General features: G+C 36.1%; 1 protein-coding gene across 2 annotated transcripts in view; it reads left to right on the top strand.

Annotated features, from left to right (window-relative positions):
- The window catches only part of LOC142337635 (NF-X1-type zinc finger protein NFXL1-like), a 144,613-nt gene that overhangs the window by 34,819 nt on the left and 91,548 nt on the right, over positions 1-18,246 (top strand). For both annotated transcript variants that reach the window (XM_075387013.1, XM_075387014.1), the window contains exons 5-6: positions 14-193; positions 550-790. In XM_075387013.1, coding sequence (XP_075243128.1) covers positions 14-193; positions 550-790 — 421 coding nt within the window. The remainder of the gene's footprint in view (positions 1-13; positions 194-549; positions 791-18,246) is intronic.

Here is an 18,246-nt window from a genome sequence, read left to right as displayed (position 1 = left end):
TTTGTCTTTGAAGGTCCCAACCAGTGTGGAGCTGTGTGCGGTGCTGTTGCATGTACCATCTGCAGTGTATTCAGAAGTGGGCCAGAGACAGTATTGAGCAGACTAAGTTCCGCCTCGAAAGCCATCCTGCACCTGCGCTCTCAGCTGGTGATCATGGTCAGATGGAAACTGTGCCGGTCATCAACTGGGATTGGTAAGAGATCACCATTGTTGAGCTGTAAATGATGCTGTGTCTTAGAACGATTATGTGAACGATACTATGTCTGAGTTTCGTAGTTGTTGAGCTTTCGAGCTGTTTCCGATTGGTCGTTTTATCATAGAACAACCTGCCCCAAATTTTGCGAGAATTAATAGCAATAAGGGTTATCAATTAAGAAGGGTACCAAGCAATAATGGTTACTGAGAACTCTGAATTGAAAATTTACTGATTTTTGTAGTCTGGTTTTTGTTAAAGTCTAGACCTCTTGAGTTTTATTCTTTTGTGTCGAAGGGAGCCGTCTGATGGGTTTACTTCAAGTCGCCATTTTATTGTTGTTTGTTTCTTTTTAGCCCTAAATGTCGTTTGGAGTATCCCATCAGTTCCATCCCAGACTACTACTACTGTTTCTGTGGGAAGACTAGAGATCCGGACTTCGATCCCTGGCTTGTACCACATTCATGTGGACAGTCATGTGACAGAGATCTGGTCTCGCAACCTCTTGGAGCAGCTATGGAGCCCATTCCTTGTGGACATAGGTGCACTCTCTTGTGTCACCCTGGTGCTTGTCCACCCTGTGCACAGACTGTAATGGTAAGCTGTAAATGCGTTTTTTGCCTGGGCGTTATTGCCGACACATTTCCTTCTATGAATACGTTAATGGCTTAAATATCCAAAATAAAAATCCAAGTAAAGTTGCGATAGGGCATATTCACCTATATCTTGTGAAGCGTGCATTCTATGACTAGAATTTTGTAATAGTCATTAAATACGAATGGAAATATTGGTCTCTTTCATTTGGTATTGGTATTAGTAACCAAAAGGAAATTTTATGATTAATGGCCGCAAAGTGATAGCTGGGGCTGTTATTGGCATTCTCTTGATTTTATTATAATTCAAAGAATTTGAATTGTTTTGGGGCGCTGTCTTTTTACGACTCGAAGAGGAGTATTGGTGGAGCGTCTTTTTTATTCTTGATCGGTAATTTTGTTGGAGTCTATTTGAAACAGGAAGTGAAATGCGTGAAAAAGTGTTTAGGTCAAATTGCTGAAGAGCTGAGAAGAATCACTTGCAAAGCAGTTTTTATTTTATGGCTTTAACTCAAACTTTTTCGCTCAATTATTTAAACTGGTAATAGTGCATTTGGAAGTTTTTTGACCATCTGAAGCTAATTTTACACTTTTGGTGTCAGTTATTAATAGCCGCACAGCGATAGCTGGGGCTATTATTGGCCTTCTTTTGGTTTTTTACAATTCAAAGAATTTGAATTGTATTGGGGCGCTGTCTTTTTTTAAGATCTGTTCACACATTTTCATGATTTTTGAAGTCAAATTGGAGTAGTGATTTTGGTCACGCCGAAACAGGAAATGGAGCGAAAAAGCGAGTGGTTTTGCGGTGTGAAATTTTTTCGCTCTAATTTTAAAGTAGAGTGAGAAAACCTTTTTGAACAAAAATTCGCTTTCTCGTTAGTGGTTTTTTGTTCACATGCGGCAATTTCACTTTGATTTTATTTTTTTCTCGATTTTTGGATCGGATTTTTTTTCCAAATGCTTTTCCCAATTCATTCATAGTTCGTTATTAATGGCCGCGTCCTCAATTCTGGGCGGCTATTATAGCGCTCCTAATTTTTTTTACTTCGTCTAACAGATTTTTGTTTAGTCTTACCGTGACTTCTTGGAATTGACATTTTCAATGACTTACCTCACTCAAAAAAATGATTTCTGAGCTCACTTATGAAACTTTATGAATTATAATTTTATGAACATATAATAACAACATAAATTATAACAACTTTATGAATATATAATTTTATGAAGTTTTACTTATTAAGGGTCAATAGTGTGAATCTAAGTAGTGCCAAATATATGCCCTAATTCTTGAATATTAGAGTCTTGAGTTTTTGATTTCGAATATTAATTTCGGGATCTTTTCCGTTTGCACGACAAATATTGCACGTGCATCTTGGGGGTGCAAATAAGATGCGCCCACTAAGCTGAGGGGGCACAAACGGAAAAGATCCTAATTTTGAAAAGCCCTATTAGGGCTTTCTCCTTATAGAGCTTATGTGTCTCACAAAAATGACAGTCCGAAGCTAACCCAAAAAGTCTAGTGGTCTATTAAAGGACTGGTGGTCGATCTGTCTATTTTATTTCTATAATTGTTTCAATTCATGTAACGCCACAAGCGTCTATCGCGGCTATTTTCCGGCAATCTGCCGGCTATGTTTGGCATATTTTTTTGTTTGAACCAAATTTTCATTTCTCGCTAGTGGTTTTTTTGTTCACATGCGGCATTTTCGCTTTGATTTTTAATTTTTTTTTCGATTTTTTGGATCTGATTTTTTTGAAATGGTTTTCCCAAATCAATCATATTTCGTTCTATGTCTAGTTTCTTTGCTTATTCAATGAAAATTCTTTGAATTTTACGTCAGGACTTGTCCTGCTATGTTTTTTTATTTCGTCGTCGCGAATTTTGTTACGACCATATGACGTCACAACAACAAATCTGCTTTTTGTTCATTCGCTCATGAAATTTCAACTGAATTTCGTGTGTGACGTCATTCTTCGCTCTTAGTGTTTAAATTTTTGGTCACACTTGACTTACCTCTCTCTCAAAAATGACTTCCTCACTTTGAAATTGACTTTTATTTACTTTAATTCAAAGAGATAAGGTTAATTGAGTGTGTGTCACTGTAAATGATGCTTATTAGAGAGCAGCTAATAGAGGCAGCAAAAACTTATATAGATTTTTAAGTAAAATATAACATACCAGCCTTCATCGAAAAGACGAATATTTTGGGCTCGTCTTTAGCGTTTTTTGAGACTGCAGATCGAAGCTATTGCGGCTATCTTCTGGTAAATCTGCCAGCTATCTTCTAGTTTTTATTCACGATTTTAAGTTGTTTTCACCATCTTTTTTATTCAATTTTTAATAGCTTTTGGGGTCAACACATCAGTTTTGTGTTTAACATCAGTTAAAATCTTTTGATTGTCTATCAATTTGATTAATTTAACTTTGAGTTTGTTAAAGAAAATCGAATAAATCTGAGCAAATTTTTGCCAGTTGTCTTCCTAAGTTTTTTTCTCCGATTTCTTCTAATTTTATGATTTTCGCTGTCGTTTTTATTGATTCATTTTTGTTTGAGATGAATTCTATGTGTTGTTTAATATTTTTCTACAAAGTATTGGTCGGATGACTGATCCAGCAGGAAATTTATTAAAAAATTCTTCAAATATTATTTGGGAGGTTGCATTTTACCGTTTTAGAGAGTTTTGTTCTAATTTTTGCCCTTTCCTTGGTTTTTTCTCCATGAGCCTGTTAGATTGTCTTCATTGATATTATGTTAGTGCAGACTACCTGTATTTGTCTATTACCAAGTCATACCTGTACTTTTGGTGCCGCAACTTGATGTAAAATTTATCAGATGCGTTTTGTTTTCGTCATTTTGTTTCCTCGTGTAATTTTTTTTTTATAGTTTCAAAATCTTTAATGTGATGAAGTAGGAGGTATTTGAGGTTAGTTAGGGTTGTCTGTGTTCTACTCTGTGTCCTTTCCGGATTTCTTCCAGCTATGTTTTTTAAGATCTGTTCACACATTTGATTTTTGAAGTCAAATTCGAGTGATGCTTTTGGCCGCCTAAACGGGAAGTGGAGCAAAAAAGCCAGAGGTTTTGCGGCGTGAATTTTTGCTCTAGTTTCAAAGTACATGTGAGAAAATGGTGTTTGAACAACAATTCGCTCTCTTGCTAGTGTATTTTGTTAACATGCGGCATTTTGATTTGGATTTTTACTTTTTTTCGATTTTTTGGATCTATTTCTAAATGGTATCCCTAATCCAATCATTGCCCACTCCAGGTCTTTTTTTGTTAATTCATTGACAGTTCTTTGAATTGTATGTCAGGACTTGTCCTGCTGTTTTTTTAAATCGTCATGATTTTTGTTACGACCATTTGACGTCATAATCACTTCGATTCTGCTGTTTGTTGAACGAACTTTGAGGCCATCATTGTAAAAGTTCTGATCTTCTTTTATGCAAATTTTCGCTTGACAGTGACTTTTGGAGTGACTTTTCCGCGCTTAAATTTTTGGCTTTTGATCGATCGTAGTTTCTCTCATTCTACATTTCAAACAGCTGAACTTAAGTGGTGGTAATTCACTTCTAAAATTCAATTGAATAGCGCCAAAAATGGTGTCATTTTTTTGAATTTATTTTTTCTTGTTTGGAGAGGTATATAATAACCTCTAATGAAGACATTTGACGCCCTCCTTAGTGATTTAGTCAATTGTACCCCCTATTTGAAGCAGGCTGCAATAGATTTGCGCTCGCACTAGTCGCTCGAGAGCAACTAACGTTAGTTGGTTATGTTAGTTGTTCAATTGTCATTTTAAACTAGGATCTGGGCGTTTGATTGCTCTAGAAAAAGTTTTGTTTGACCGCTTTGACTTTTCGACCGACCGCGAGGCCCTTAACTTTCTGGTTTTGCGTGATTAATTGCTCTTGAACGAAGTTCATAGCAATGTTTGTAAACGTGTATGTCTTTTTTATGCAAAATTTTCGCTTGACAATTTTGACTTTTCGAGTGACTGTTACGCCCTTGACTGTTTGCGTTTCGCGTGATCTAAAATTCTCTTCCAATCCCAATTTCAAGTAGCTGAACTCAATTCGTGGCAATTCACCTCTAGAATTCAATTAAAGCGCGCCAAAAATGGTGGCATTCTTTTGAATTTATTTTTTCAGTGTTTAGAAACGTATTTAATAACCTCTAATGAAGACGTTTGACGCCCTCCGTAGTGAATTTAGTCACTTGTACCCCCTAATTGAAGCAGGCTGCAATAGATTTGCGCTCGCAATAATCGCTCGAGAGCAACCAACGTTAGTTGGTTATGTTAGTTGTTCAATTGTCATTTTAAACTAGGATATGGGCGTTCGATTGCTCTAAAACGAATTTCTGCTTGATCGCTTTAACTTTTTGACCGACCGCGAGGCCGTTGACTTTTTGGTTTTGCGTAATTAATTGCTCTTGAACGAAGTCCTTACCAATTATTGTAAACGTGTGTGTCTTTTTTATGCAAAATTTTCGCTTAACAAGTTGATTTTTCGAGTGACTTTTACGCCCTTGACGTTTTGCGTGATATAAAATTCTCTCTCAATCACAATTGCAAGTAGCTGAACTCAATTGGCGGCGCAATTGAATACTAAAAGTCAACTGAAAATTGCGCTGAAACTGATGCCATTTTTTAGTTTAAATCCTAATAGTAGTATATATATATATATGTGGTGTGGTGGTGTGTTAGTCGTCTGGGTGTGATGTGTGTGGAGTGTGTGGTGTGTAGGTGGTGTGGTGTGTGTCTGGCTTGTGTGTGGTGTGTGTGTGTGTTGTGCGTGTGTGGTGTGTGTGTGTGTCTGTTGTGTGTGTGTGGTATATGTGTGTGGTGGTGTGTTAGTCGTCTGGGTGTGTGGTGTGTGTGTGTGTGGTGTGAGTGTGGTGTATGTGGAGTGTGTGGTGTGTTTGTGGTGTGTGTGTGTGTGGTGTGCGTGATGTGTGCGTTGAGTGTGGTGTGTTGTATATGGTGTTGTGTGGTGTGTGTGCGTTTGCGTGTGTGTGTGTGTGTGTGTGTGTGTGTGTGTGTGTGTGTGTGTGTGTGTGTGTGTGTGTGCGTGTGTGGGGCGCTCATGAGGACAAAGCGAAGAACAGATCCGAAGAATTATCACTTACCTTTGAAATTTTATTTGTCCCCCAAAAATAAAAATTTAAAACCAATAAAACAGTTTTTAATTTTGAAATGATCGCAACAGGTATTGATTAAAAAAGTTACCACACGTTTGTTGTCGCCCTCGAAGTTATCATAACACCTCGGCTTCGCCTCGGAGTTTGATAACTTCTCGGTGGCGATAACAACCGTGTGGTAATAGTCATCATTAGTGTTTATAGTGGTGTATAATACCCCTTAAGGAATTTTTAAACTCCCCACCATCTAAAGCTGGTTGCAATGGATGCGAGCTCCCATTAGTTCTTCAAGAGCAATTCTTACGATGTTAATCGGTTTGTTTTATGAATAGAGAAACTTAAATGTTAGCTGTAGAACATTTTAGCTGAAGTAAATGAAACAACTATATTAGCGATCTTTTTGTACAATTTTTTTTATTGCCGGAACGATCATACCCCTTGGTTTTGTTACATTTCCTCAAAACTGGGATGAACGGGTCAAGCCCGGAGAGCATTAAACGGCTGAGCAGCTGAGAACCTTATATGGTACTAGTCTGTATGTGACTCAACAAAACGGCCCATGCTTCCTCTACGTGTTTACGCTTGTCCATATGGACTCCCCTATTTTGTCCGATCAGATTTTGTTTTTCTCATTTTTGTCTCTATTTTTTGTTTCAAAAGCATTAGTATAGGCGAGAAAATAGATTTTCTTTTTAGTGAGTATATGGTTGGTGCCGAAGTGAAGTTCTACGTTAAATCATTTTGGGAGCCTTTGGCTTATGTTACTTAAGCTTGATAACTGTCTATGAAAGAGGATGTGAAAGTCAATGATACACGTGAAAAGTGTTCATGTCAATCTGCCGAATAAAAGTCAAAAGAAGAGAGAAAGTGGTTTTTGATCATCCTTCTCAGAGGGATCAAAAAACGTAAGTGTAAAAAGTTTTTGTTAAAATATCAAGGGTTTTCGTTCACGCTCGACATTTTCAGAACACTTATTTTCTGTCAGCAGTTTTTTCTGTCAGTAGTTTATTATATTAACTGCTAATGTCATGCTTCGAAGCAGGCTTTGAACATTGGAAGCAATTTTTTAGACTATATATAATGTTAAGCTTTTTTGGTTTTTAGCCGTTTGTGGACGAATATTTAGCGTTTACGAATTCTATTTTATCGTTGGATTTTTTTTGGTTATGATCCCCCTTTTATTTCTTAGAAATAAAATTGATTTGTTTTTGTTACAGAAAACTGATTAAATTAATTCCAAAATCTACTAATTTTTTTCTTTATTTGAGAAGTTAGAAACTTAATTTTTGTTTTTAATTGTTTGGCCTTAGTTTTTGTTTTAATTGTTCTTGGGGCTTTTCTGTGGTGTGAAAAATTAGAGGTTTGAAGGTTAAAAAGCGCAATTTTTTATCTAATTTTTTAAGATTTACCTTAGTTCAAAGATTATTCAACATTTTGCGTGAAATCTTTTTGACTTCTCTAGGCTAGTTCCGCTCTTCGCTCATTCTGCTCAAAGTGCTTTTAGACTTTTTTTCAATTTGCAGTCATTTATAGAACGAAAATTAACTCGAGAACGGTGTTTTGTGACGGGCAAAGGTAGTGCCGTTTGGTGTGGTGTACTGTGTGAAACTGTTTTGATTGTAATCGCAAAGATAGTTGTTGAGGAACTGGAGTGCACCGTTGTTATAAACCCGTGAACTTCTCAACTTCACTGTAAGCAACGTTTTTGTTGTTTGTCTATCAATTTGCAGTCATTTTTTGAACGAAAATTAACTCGAGAACGGCGTTTGGTGCCAAATTGTTTCGGACTCGCAACCTATAAATATTTTCACTTTTTTTGTTTCTGTAGTTTTCCTTGTCTTCTCCACTTTAACCTTTCTTCCTGTTTTATCTATCACAGTTTCTGCTAATGGATGGAGGGAAAAGTTTTGCTAGTTTGTTTGTGCAAGGTGATGGCTGTGGTGTATGTCATTTCCTGCTTTATATCGATTCCTGTGTCTTCTGGCTCTTTTTTATCATTTTTGTTACATTTATTTGACCAAGCGCCAAAAGTCAGAAAACGGATGTCTACCATTCAATAGCTGAACTTTTGGCTTGAGTAAGACTGTGTGATGTCTTGTTAGTAGCCGCGTCAGCCTCCCAAACGACTATTATTCAAGAATTTGAATGGTATTGGAGCTCTGTCTTTTTACAATCCAAAGAATTTTTGAGATTTTTGTTGATGTCGGAAGTTTAGGAAGTGTTAGCAGCTATTTGGTATTTTACAGTTCAAAGAATTTGAAATGTATTGGGGCGCTGTGTTCTTTAAGATTTCTGGAACATTTTCATGATTTTTGAAAACAAATTGGAGTGTTGATTTTGGTCACACCTAAACAGGAAGTGGAGCGAAAAAGCTAGCGTTTTTGCGGCGTCAATTTTGACTTTAAAATTCTGTTTTTTTTTGCTCTGATTTTTTTGTGGAAATGATTTTCCCAATTCACTCACAGTCCGTTCTAGGTCTAGTTTTCTGATTAGTCAATGAAAATTCATTGAATTGCACGTCTGGACTTGTCCTGCTATGTTTTTTTAAGATCTCTTCACACATTTTCATGATTTTTGAAGTCAAATTGATTTTGGTCACGCCGAAACTTGAAATGGAGCGAAAAAGCGAGTGGTTTTGCGGCGTCAAATTTTTTCGCTCTAATTTTTGAGTAGAGTGAGAAAACGATGTTTGAACAAAACTTCGCTTTCTCTCTATTGGTGTTTTTGTTCAGATGCGGCAATTTCACTTTGGTTTTTACTGTTTCTTCGAGTTTTTGTATCGGATTTTCTAAATGGTTTTCCCAATCCATTCTTAATTCATTTTAGGCCTAGTTTCTTGTTAACCAAATTTCCATTTCTCGATATTGGTCTTTTCTTCACATGCGGCATTTTGATCCTTTTTTTAAATTTTTTTTGATCTGATTTTTTTTAAAAATGGTTTCCTCGATTCACTATTGGTCCTTCCTATGTCTGGTTTTGTGTTTTGTCAATGAGAGTTCTTTGAATTGTATGTCAAGACTTGTCCTGCTATGTTTTTGTTTTTTTGATTCGCTTTAACTTTGTCGTCAACTTTGTCGTTTTACAAAAGTCACGACTTTCACGTTTGACTTCTGGCTTACCTCACTCACTGGTTCAACTGAATGGTTTTTATATCCATTCACTCAGTGAATTACGCAAGATAGTGAATACCGTCAAGGTCATAGGTCATAAACCGATAAAGCCCGGTCACTGAGTCATTGAGAATTAGGTTATCAAAATTCATAAGAGTGTTTGCTAGCTGAAATTGGTATTAGGCTTATTAGCTTTCAGTTTAGAAGCTGAATTAAGTATAGATTTAGAGTCCAACTGAAACTGTACGCCACATTAGAACACTTTTTGGCACTGAAAAAAATAGAACAATATTTGTCAATTTCTCTTCTTTTTCTCTTTTTCTGTTTCAATCCCGATTTTTATCTAGCGCGTCAACGGCGGCTTTTTTCCGGCAATCTGCAGGGTATGCTTCAATGACTAAACAAAAAATTTTTGAACGATTTTTCCAGAACGATGGTTTTGACTTGAGGTTATAGCTTTTGTTGAGCGTTTTGTAGAGAAATGTTGCCCGTTTTTTAGTCACCTCCTCTTGCTATAAGAGTTGCCTAAGTTCCATAACTTCTTCCATTTCCCCCCATTCACCACTTTCCATAAGAGTGGTTAAAAAACTGTGGCGGACAAAGGTAGTGTAATTTGGTGCGGTGTACTGTGTGAAACTGTTGTGATTGTTATCGCAAAGATAGTTGTTTAGGAAATTGAGGGCAGGGTTGTTATAAACCTCTCAAAATTATCAAGAATTTCGGCTTGAATTCAGTCCGCTATCTTCTCGATGGCGACAACTCGGTGTTTCTTATAATGCTCTTTCCTTGGTTTTCACTGTAAGCAACGTTTGTGATGTTCACACATATCAATTCGCAGTCATTTATTGAACGAAAATTAACTAGAAAACCGTGTTTTGTGTCATTGTTTCGGACTCGCAATCTAAAAATTTTTTTTAACTTTTTTTGTTTCTTTGTAGTTTTCCTTGTCTTTTCTATTTTAACCTTTCTTCCTGTTTTATCTATCATAGTTTCTGCTAATGGATGGAGAGAAAAATTACTAAAAGCTTTGCTAGTTTGTTTGTGTAAGTTGATGGCTGCGGTGTATCTCATTTCTTGCTTTGTGGGCTCCCCTGTCTTTGGTTGTTTTTTTTAATTTGTCAACTTTTTTGTTACAAAGCGCCAAAAAGTCCAAAAACGTTTTTTGGCGACTTCTACCATTCAATAGCTGAACTTTTTGTATGAGTTGGACTGTGCGATGTCTTTTAATTTACTTGGTAATAGACGCCGTCAGCCTCCATGACGGCTAATATTTAGGCGCTCTCCTTTTCTCTTTACCTTTTGATCACGTTTTTCCATCAAAGTCAGACTTTCCCGTTTGACTTTGAATTACCTCACCCACTGGTTAATCTGAATGAATTTAATTTCTTTCATGCATTGAATTTTGCAATAAAGTGAATACGGTCAAAGTCGAAAGAGCGAAATCAAAAGCGACTGGATAAACCGATAAAGTCCGGTCATTAAGTCATTGAGAATTAGGTTATCAAAATTCATAAGTGTTTGCTAGCTGAAATTGGTATTAGGTTTATTAGCTTTCAGTTTAGAAGCTGAATTAAGTGTGTAAGCAATTTTTGCTATAACAGTTGAGTAAGTTCCATAACTTTCCGATGAAATAACCTGATAGAATGCAATGAATATTTTGAAAAGCTGAAACAGTCGGGTAAAGTTGCTTTGGATTTGACTCCCTTCACCAATTTCCATAAGAGTGGTTGGACAATTGCGGCGTGTTGGACAAGTGCTTTTTTAGACTTTTTTCAATTTGCAGTCATTTATAGAACGAAAATTAACTCGAGAACGGTGTTTTGTGACGGGCAAAGTTAGTGCAGTTTGGTGTGGTGTACTGTGTCAAACTGTTGTGATTGTAATCGCAAAGATAGTTGTTGATACACTCGAGTGCACCGTTGTTATAAACCTGTGAACCTCTCAAAGTTATAGGAATTTCGGCTTGAATTAGAGTTCGCTATTTTCTCGATGGCGAAAACTGGGTGTTTATAATGCTCTTTCCTTGGTTTTCACTGTAAGCAACGTTTGTGTTGTTTGGCTATCATTTTATAGTCAGTTACTGAACGAAAAATAACACGAGAACGGTGTTTTGCGCCAAATTGTTTCGGACTCGCAACCTATAAATATTTTTCGATTTTTGTTTCTTTGTAGTTTTCAACGTCATTTCGGATTTAACCTTTCTTCCTGTTTTATCTATCATAGTTTCTGCTAATGGATGGAGTGAAAAGTACTAAGTTTTGCTAGATGGTTTGTGTAAGTTGATGGCTGAGGTGTATGTCATTTCTTGCTTTGCATCGATTCCGGTGTCATCTGGCTATTTTTAAAAAAAAAATTGTGATCTTTTTTGTTACAACTATTTGACCATTCGCCAAAGTCAAAAAACGTACTTTTTGGCGACTTTTATCGTTCAATAGCTGAACTTTGTGTATGAGTGGGACCGTGTGATGTCATTTATTTTTTTTCGTTTTTATATAAGTCAAGACTTTCACGTTTGACTTCTGACTTACCTCACACACTGTTTCAACTAAATGGTTTAAAATCCATTCAGTCAATGAATAAACCGATAAAGTGCGGTCATTAATCCATTGAGAATTAGGTTATCAAAGTTCTTTATGGTATTTGCTAGCTGAAATTGGATTAAGCTTATTAGCTCTCAGTTTAGAAGCTGAACTAATTATAGATTTAGAATTCATCCGAAACTGTACGCCGAATTAGAACACTTTTTGGCACTGAAAAAAATAGAACAATATTTGTCAATTTCTCATTTTTTTCTTTTTCTGTTTCAATCCCGATTTTTATCAAGCTTGTCAACGGCGGCTTTTTTCCGGCAATTTGCAGGGTAAGTTTCAATGACTAAACGAAAAATTTTTGAGAGATCCTTTCAGAACGATGGATTTGACTTGAGGTTATAGCTTTTGTTGAGCTTTTTGTAGAGAAATGTTGCCCGTTTTTTAGTCACCTCTTCTTGCTATAAGAGTTTCCTAAGTTCCATAACTTTTCGATGAGATAACGTGATAGAATACAATGATTATTACGAAAAGCTGAAAAATTGGTTTAAAGTTTCTTCGGATTTGACTACTTTCCCCCATTCACCACTTTCCATAAGAGTGGTTAAAAAATTGTGGCGGACAAAGGTAGTGTAATTTGGTGCGGTGTACTGTGTGAAACTGTTGTGATTGTTATCGCAAAGATAGTTGTTTAGGAAATTGAGGGCACGGTTGTTATAAATATCTCAAAGTTATCAAGAGTTTCGGCTTGAATTCAGTTCGCTATCTCGATGGCGACAACTCGGTGTTTTTTATAATGCTCTTTCCTGGGTTTTCACTGTAAGCAACGTTTGTGATGTTTGTGTATCAATTCGCAGTCATTTATTGAACGAAAATTAACTAGAGAACCGTGTTTTGCGTCAAATTGTTTCGGACTCGCAACCTATAAATTTTTTAAACTTTTGTTTCTTTGTAGTTTTCCTTGTATTCTCCATTTTAACATTTCTTCCTGTTTTATCTATCATAGTTTCTGCTAATTGATGGAGAGAAAAATTACTAAAAGCTTTGCTAGTTTGTTTGTGTAAGGGGATGGCTGCGGTGTATCTCATTTCTTGCTTTGTGGGCTCCCCTGTCTTTGGTTGTTTTTTTTTAATTTGTCAACTTTTTTGTTACCAAGTGCCAAAAAATCCAAAAACGGTTTTTTTGGCGACTTCTACCATTCAATAGCTGAACTTTTTGTATGAGTTGGACTGTGTGATGTCTTTTAATTTACTTGGTAATAGACGCCGTCAGCTTCCCAGACGGCTAATATTTAGGCGCTCTCCTTTTCTCTTTACCTTTTGATCACGTTTTTCGTTTTGCATAAGTCAGACTTTCCCGTTTGGCTTTGAATTACTTCACCCACTGGTTCAACTGAATGAATTTAATTTCTTGCATGCATTGAATTACGCAATATAGTGAATACGGTCAATGTCAAAAGAGCAAAATCAAAAGCGACTGGATAAACCGATAAAGCCTGGTCATTAGGTCATTGAGAATTAGGTTATTAAAGTTCATTAGAGTGTTTGCTAGCTGAAATTGATATTACGCTTATTAGCTTTCAGTTTAGAAGCTGAAATATGTATACATTTAGAGTCCAACTGAAACTGTACGCCGAATTAGAACACTTTTTGGGACTGAAAAAAAATAGAACAATTTGTCAATTTCTATTCTTTTTTCTGTTTCAATCCCGATTTTTATCAAGCTCGTCAACGGCGGCTTTTTTCCGGCAATCTGCAGGGTATGTTTCATTGACTAAACGAAAAATTTTTGAACGATCCTTCCAGAACGATGGTTTTAACTTGAGGTTATAGCGTTTGTTGAGCGTTTTGTTGAGAAATGTTGCCGGTTTTTTAGTCACCTCTTCTTGCTATAAGAGTTGCGTAAGTTCCATAACTTTTCGATGAGATAACGTTATAGAATACAATGAATATTACGCAAAACTGAAAAATTGGTTTAAATTTGCTTCGGATTTGACTACTTTCCCCCCATTCACCACATTCCATGAGTGGTTAAAAAATTGTGGCGGACAAAGGTAGTGTAATTTGGTGCGGTGTACTGTGTGAAATTGTTGTGATTGTTATCGCAAAGATAGTTGTTTAGGAACTTGAGGGCACGGTTGTTATAAACCTCTCAAAATTATCAAGAGTTTCGGCTTGAATTCAGTTCGCTATCTCGATGGCGACAACTCGGTGTTTCTTATGCTCTTTCCTTGGTTTTCACTGTAAGCAACGTTTGTGATGTTTGTGTATCAATTCGCAGTCATTTATTGAACGAAAATTAACTAGAGAACCGTGTTTTGTGTCATTGTTTCGGACTCGCAATCTATAAATTTTTTAAACTTTTTTTGTTTCTTTGTAGTTTTCCTTGTATTCTCCATTTTAACATTTCTTCCTGTTTTATCTATCATAGTTTCTGCTAATTGATGGAGAGAAAAATTACTAAAAGCTTTGCTAGTTTGTTTGTGTAAGGGGATGGCTGCGGTGTATCTCATTTCTTGCTTTGTGGGCTCCCCTGTCTTTGGTTGTTTTTTTTTTAATTTGTCAACTTTTTTGTTACCAAGTGCCAAAAAATCCAAAAACGGTTTTTTTGGCGACTTCTACCATTCAATAGCTGAACTTTTTGTATGAGTTGGACTGTGTGATGTCTTTTAATTTACTTGGTAATAGACGCCGTCAGCTTCCCAGACGGCTAATATTTAGGCGCTCTCCTTTTCTCTTTACCTTTTGATCACGTTTTTCGTTTTGCATAAGTCAGACTTTCCCGTTTGGCTTTGAATTACTTCACCCACTGGTTCAACTGAATGAATTTAATTTCTTGCATGCATTGAATTACGCAATATAGTGAATACGGTCAATGTCAAAAGAGCAAAATCAAAAGCGACTGGATAAACCGATAAAGCCTGGTCATTAGGTCATTGAGAATTAGGTTATTAAAGTTCATTAGAGTGTTTGCTAGCTGAAATTGATATTACGCTTATTAGCTTTCAGTTTAGAAGCTGAAATATGTATACATTTAGAGTCCAACTGAAACTGTACGCCGAATTAGAACACTTTTTGGGACTGAAAAAAAATAGAACAATTTGTCAATTTCTATTCTTTTTTCTGTTTCAATCCCGATTTTTATCAAGCTCGTCAACGGCGGCTTTTTTCCGGCAATCTGCAGGGTATGTTTCATTGACTAAACGAAAAATTTTTGAACGATCCTTCCAGAACGATGGTTTTAACTTGAGGTTATAGCGTTTGTTGAGCGTTTTGTTGAGAAATGTTGCCGGTTTTTTAGTCACCTCTTCTTGCTATAAGAGTTGCGTAAGTTCCATAACTTTTCGATGAGATAACGTAATAGAATACAATGAATATTACGCAAAACTGAAAAATTGGTTTAAATTTGCTTCGGATTTGACTACTTTCCCCCCATTCACCACATTCCATGAGTGGTTAAAAAATTGTGGCGGACAAAGGTAGTGTAATTTGGTGCGGTGTACTGTGTGAAATTGTTGTGATTGTTATCGCAAAGATAGTTGTTTAGGAACTTGAGGGCACGGTTGTTATAAACCTCTCAAAATTATCAAGAGTTTCGGCTTGAATTCAGTTCGCTATCTCGATGGCGACAACTCGGTGTTTCTTATGCTCTTTCCTTGGTTTTCACTGTAAGCAACGTTTGTGCTGTTTGTGTATCAATTCGCAGTCATTTATTGAACGAAAATTAACTAGAGAACCGTGTTTTGTGTCATTGTTTCGGACTCGCAATCTATAAATTTTTTAAACTTTTTTTGTTTCTTTGTAGTTTTCCTTGTCTTCTCTATTTTAACCTTTCTTCCTGTTTTATCTATCATAGTTTCTGCTAATGGATGGAGAGAAAAATTACTAAAAGCTTTGCTAGTTTGTTTGTGTAAGTTGATGGCTGCGGTGTATCTCATTTCTTGCTTTGTGGGCTCCCCTGTCTTTGGTTGTTTTTTTTAATTTGTCAACTTTTTTGTTACAAAGCGCCAAAAAGTCCAAAAACGTTTTTTGGCGACTTCTACCATTCAATAGCTGAACTTTTTGTATGAGTTGGACTGTGCGATGTCTTTTAATTTACTTGGTAATAGACGCCGTCAGCCTCCATGACGGCTAATATTTAGGCGCTCTCCTTTTCTCTTTACCTTTTGATCACGTTTTTCGTTTTGCTTAAGTCAGACTTTCCCGTTTGACTTTGAATTACCTCACCCACTGGTTAATCTGAATGAATTTAATTTCTTTCATGCATTGAATTACGCAATATAGTGAATACGGTCAAAGTCGAAAGAGCAAAATCAAAAGCGACTGGATAAACCGATAAAGTCCGGTCATTAAGTCATTGAGAATTAGGTTATCAAAGTTCATTAGGGTGTTTGCCAGCTGAAATTGGATTAAGCTTATTAGCTTTCAGTTTAGAAGCTGAATTAAGTATAGATTTAGAATCTAACTGAAACTGTACGCCGAATTAGAACACTTATGAAAAAAAAAATAGAACAATATTTGTCAATTTCTTTTTTTTCTTTTTCTGTTTCAATCCCAATTTTTATCAAGCGCGTCAACGGTGGCTTTTTTCCGGCAATCTGCAGGGTATGTTTCAATGACTAAACGAAAAAATTTTGAACGATTTTACCATAACGATGGGTTTGACCTGAGGTTATAGCTTTTGTTGAGCGTTTTGTAGAGAAATGTTGCCCGTTTTTAGTCACCTCCTCTTGCTATAAGAGTTGCCTAAGTTCCATAACTTTCCGATGAGATAACGTGATAGAATACAATGAATATAACGAAGAGCTGAAAAATTGGGTTAAATTTGCTTCGGATTTGACTACTTTCCCCCATTCACCGCTTTCCATAAGAGTGGTTAAAAATTGTGGCGGACAAAGGTAGTGTAATTTGGTGCGGTGTACTGTGTGAAATTGTTGTGATTGTTATCGCAAAGATAGTTGTTTAGGAACTTGAGGGCACGGTTGTTATAAACCTCAAAATTATCAAGTGTTTCGGCTTGAATTCAGTTCGCTATCTCGATGGCGACAACTCGGTGTTTCTTAATGCTCTTTCCTTGGTTTTCACTGTAAGCAACGTTTGTGATGTTTGTGTATCAATTCGCAGTCATTTATTGAACGAAAATTAACTAGAGAACCGTGTTTTGTGTCATTGTTTCGGACTCGCAATCTATAAATTTTTTTAACTTTTTTTGTTTCTTTGTAGTTTTCCTTGTCTTCTCTATTTTAACCTTTCTTCCTGTTTTATCTATCATAGTTTCTGCTAATTGATGGAGAGAAAAATTACTAAAAGCTTTGCTAGTTTGTTTGTGTAAGTTGATGGCTGCGGTGTATCTCTTTTCTTGCTTTGTGGGCTCCCCTGTCTTTGGTTGTTTTTTTTTAATTTGTCAACTTTTTTGTTACAAAGCGCCAAAAAGTCCAAAAACGTTTTTTGGCGACTTCTACCATTCAATAGCTGAACTTTTTGTATGAGTTGGCTGTGTGATGTCTTTTAATTTACTTGGTAATAGACTCCGTCAGCTTCCCAGACGGCTAATATTTAGGCGCTCTATTTTCCTTTAATTCTCTTTACCTTTTGATCACAGTTTTTCGTTTTGCATCAGTCAGACTTTCCCGTTTGACTTCTGAATTACTTCACCCACTGGTTCAACTAAATGAGATTAATTTTTTCATGCATTGATTTACGCAATATAGTGGATGCGGTCAAAGTCGAAAGAGCAAAATCAAAAGCGACTGGATAAACCGATAAAGCCCGGTCATTAGGTCATTGAGAATTAGGGTATTAAAGCTAGAGTGTTTGCTAGCGGAAATTGGTATTTAGTTTATTAGTTTTCATTTTAGATTTTGAATTAACTATGTTTGTAGAATCCAACTGAAACTATACGCCGAATTAGAACCTTTTTTGACACTGATTAATTTTTGCAATTTATCTCCTCTTTTTTTCTGTTTCAATCCCGATGTGCATCAAGCGCGTCAACGGCGGCCATTTTCCGGCAATCTGCCAGCTATGTTTTCTGTTTTTAGATCAATTGTCGTGTTTTTTTGATGGTATGTGACTCATTTTACACAAAACAATTTTTTTCTGCACTCTGATTAAATCTAAATTGAGAATATAAAAACAAAATGAGATTTTTTTAAGTAATCTCTAGGTAGTATTAATAACCGCCGTCATCTTCTCATAAATTTATTGTTGCGGCTCTATTTTTGGTTTTAGATTCTATTGCGGTCGATGCCGATGAGTTCAAATCGGAGTGATTATTTCATTTATGATGATTTAGTAAGGGAGCCAAAAGCAAGTAGGTGTGAAGCGTGAACTTTCTTTATATTGGAATGGACTAAATTTTCCCTTATGGAAAAAATTTTTCTTCAATTCTATTAAAATTTTACAAGTTTTATTTGAATGTCTTCGCTTTTTCTGAATCCCTCAAGGGGCAGCTAATACGTTTCATGGCTTTGAAGTTAATTGTTGTAAAAATTTAGTGAATTTCTCATTTTCGCCCTTGGTTGTTTTTAGTTAGTCAAAATTTTTGTGTTTTGTCCTTATTGACAGTTTTCATTGGTTGCGTGTGACGACTACGTGACTCAAAAAGGGCGTTTCGGTTCATAGAGAATGGCGTCTTCGAATTCAATAATACTTGTTTTCAAGTTTTAAAAATTGAACACAAAAA

This window comes from Convolutriloba macropyga, chromosome 4, assembly GCF_964194025.1.
Source record: "Convolutriloba macropyga chromosome 4, txConMacr16.3, whole genome shotgun sequence".
NCBI classification, from domain to species: Eukaryota; Metazoa; Xenacoelomorpha; order Acoela; family Convolutidae; genus Convolutriloba; species Convolutriloba macropyga.
Note: the sequence above shows the minus strand (reverse complement) of the source record. Positions and strands in the feature narration are given on the sequence as shown.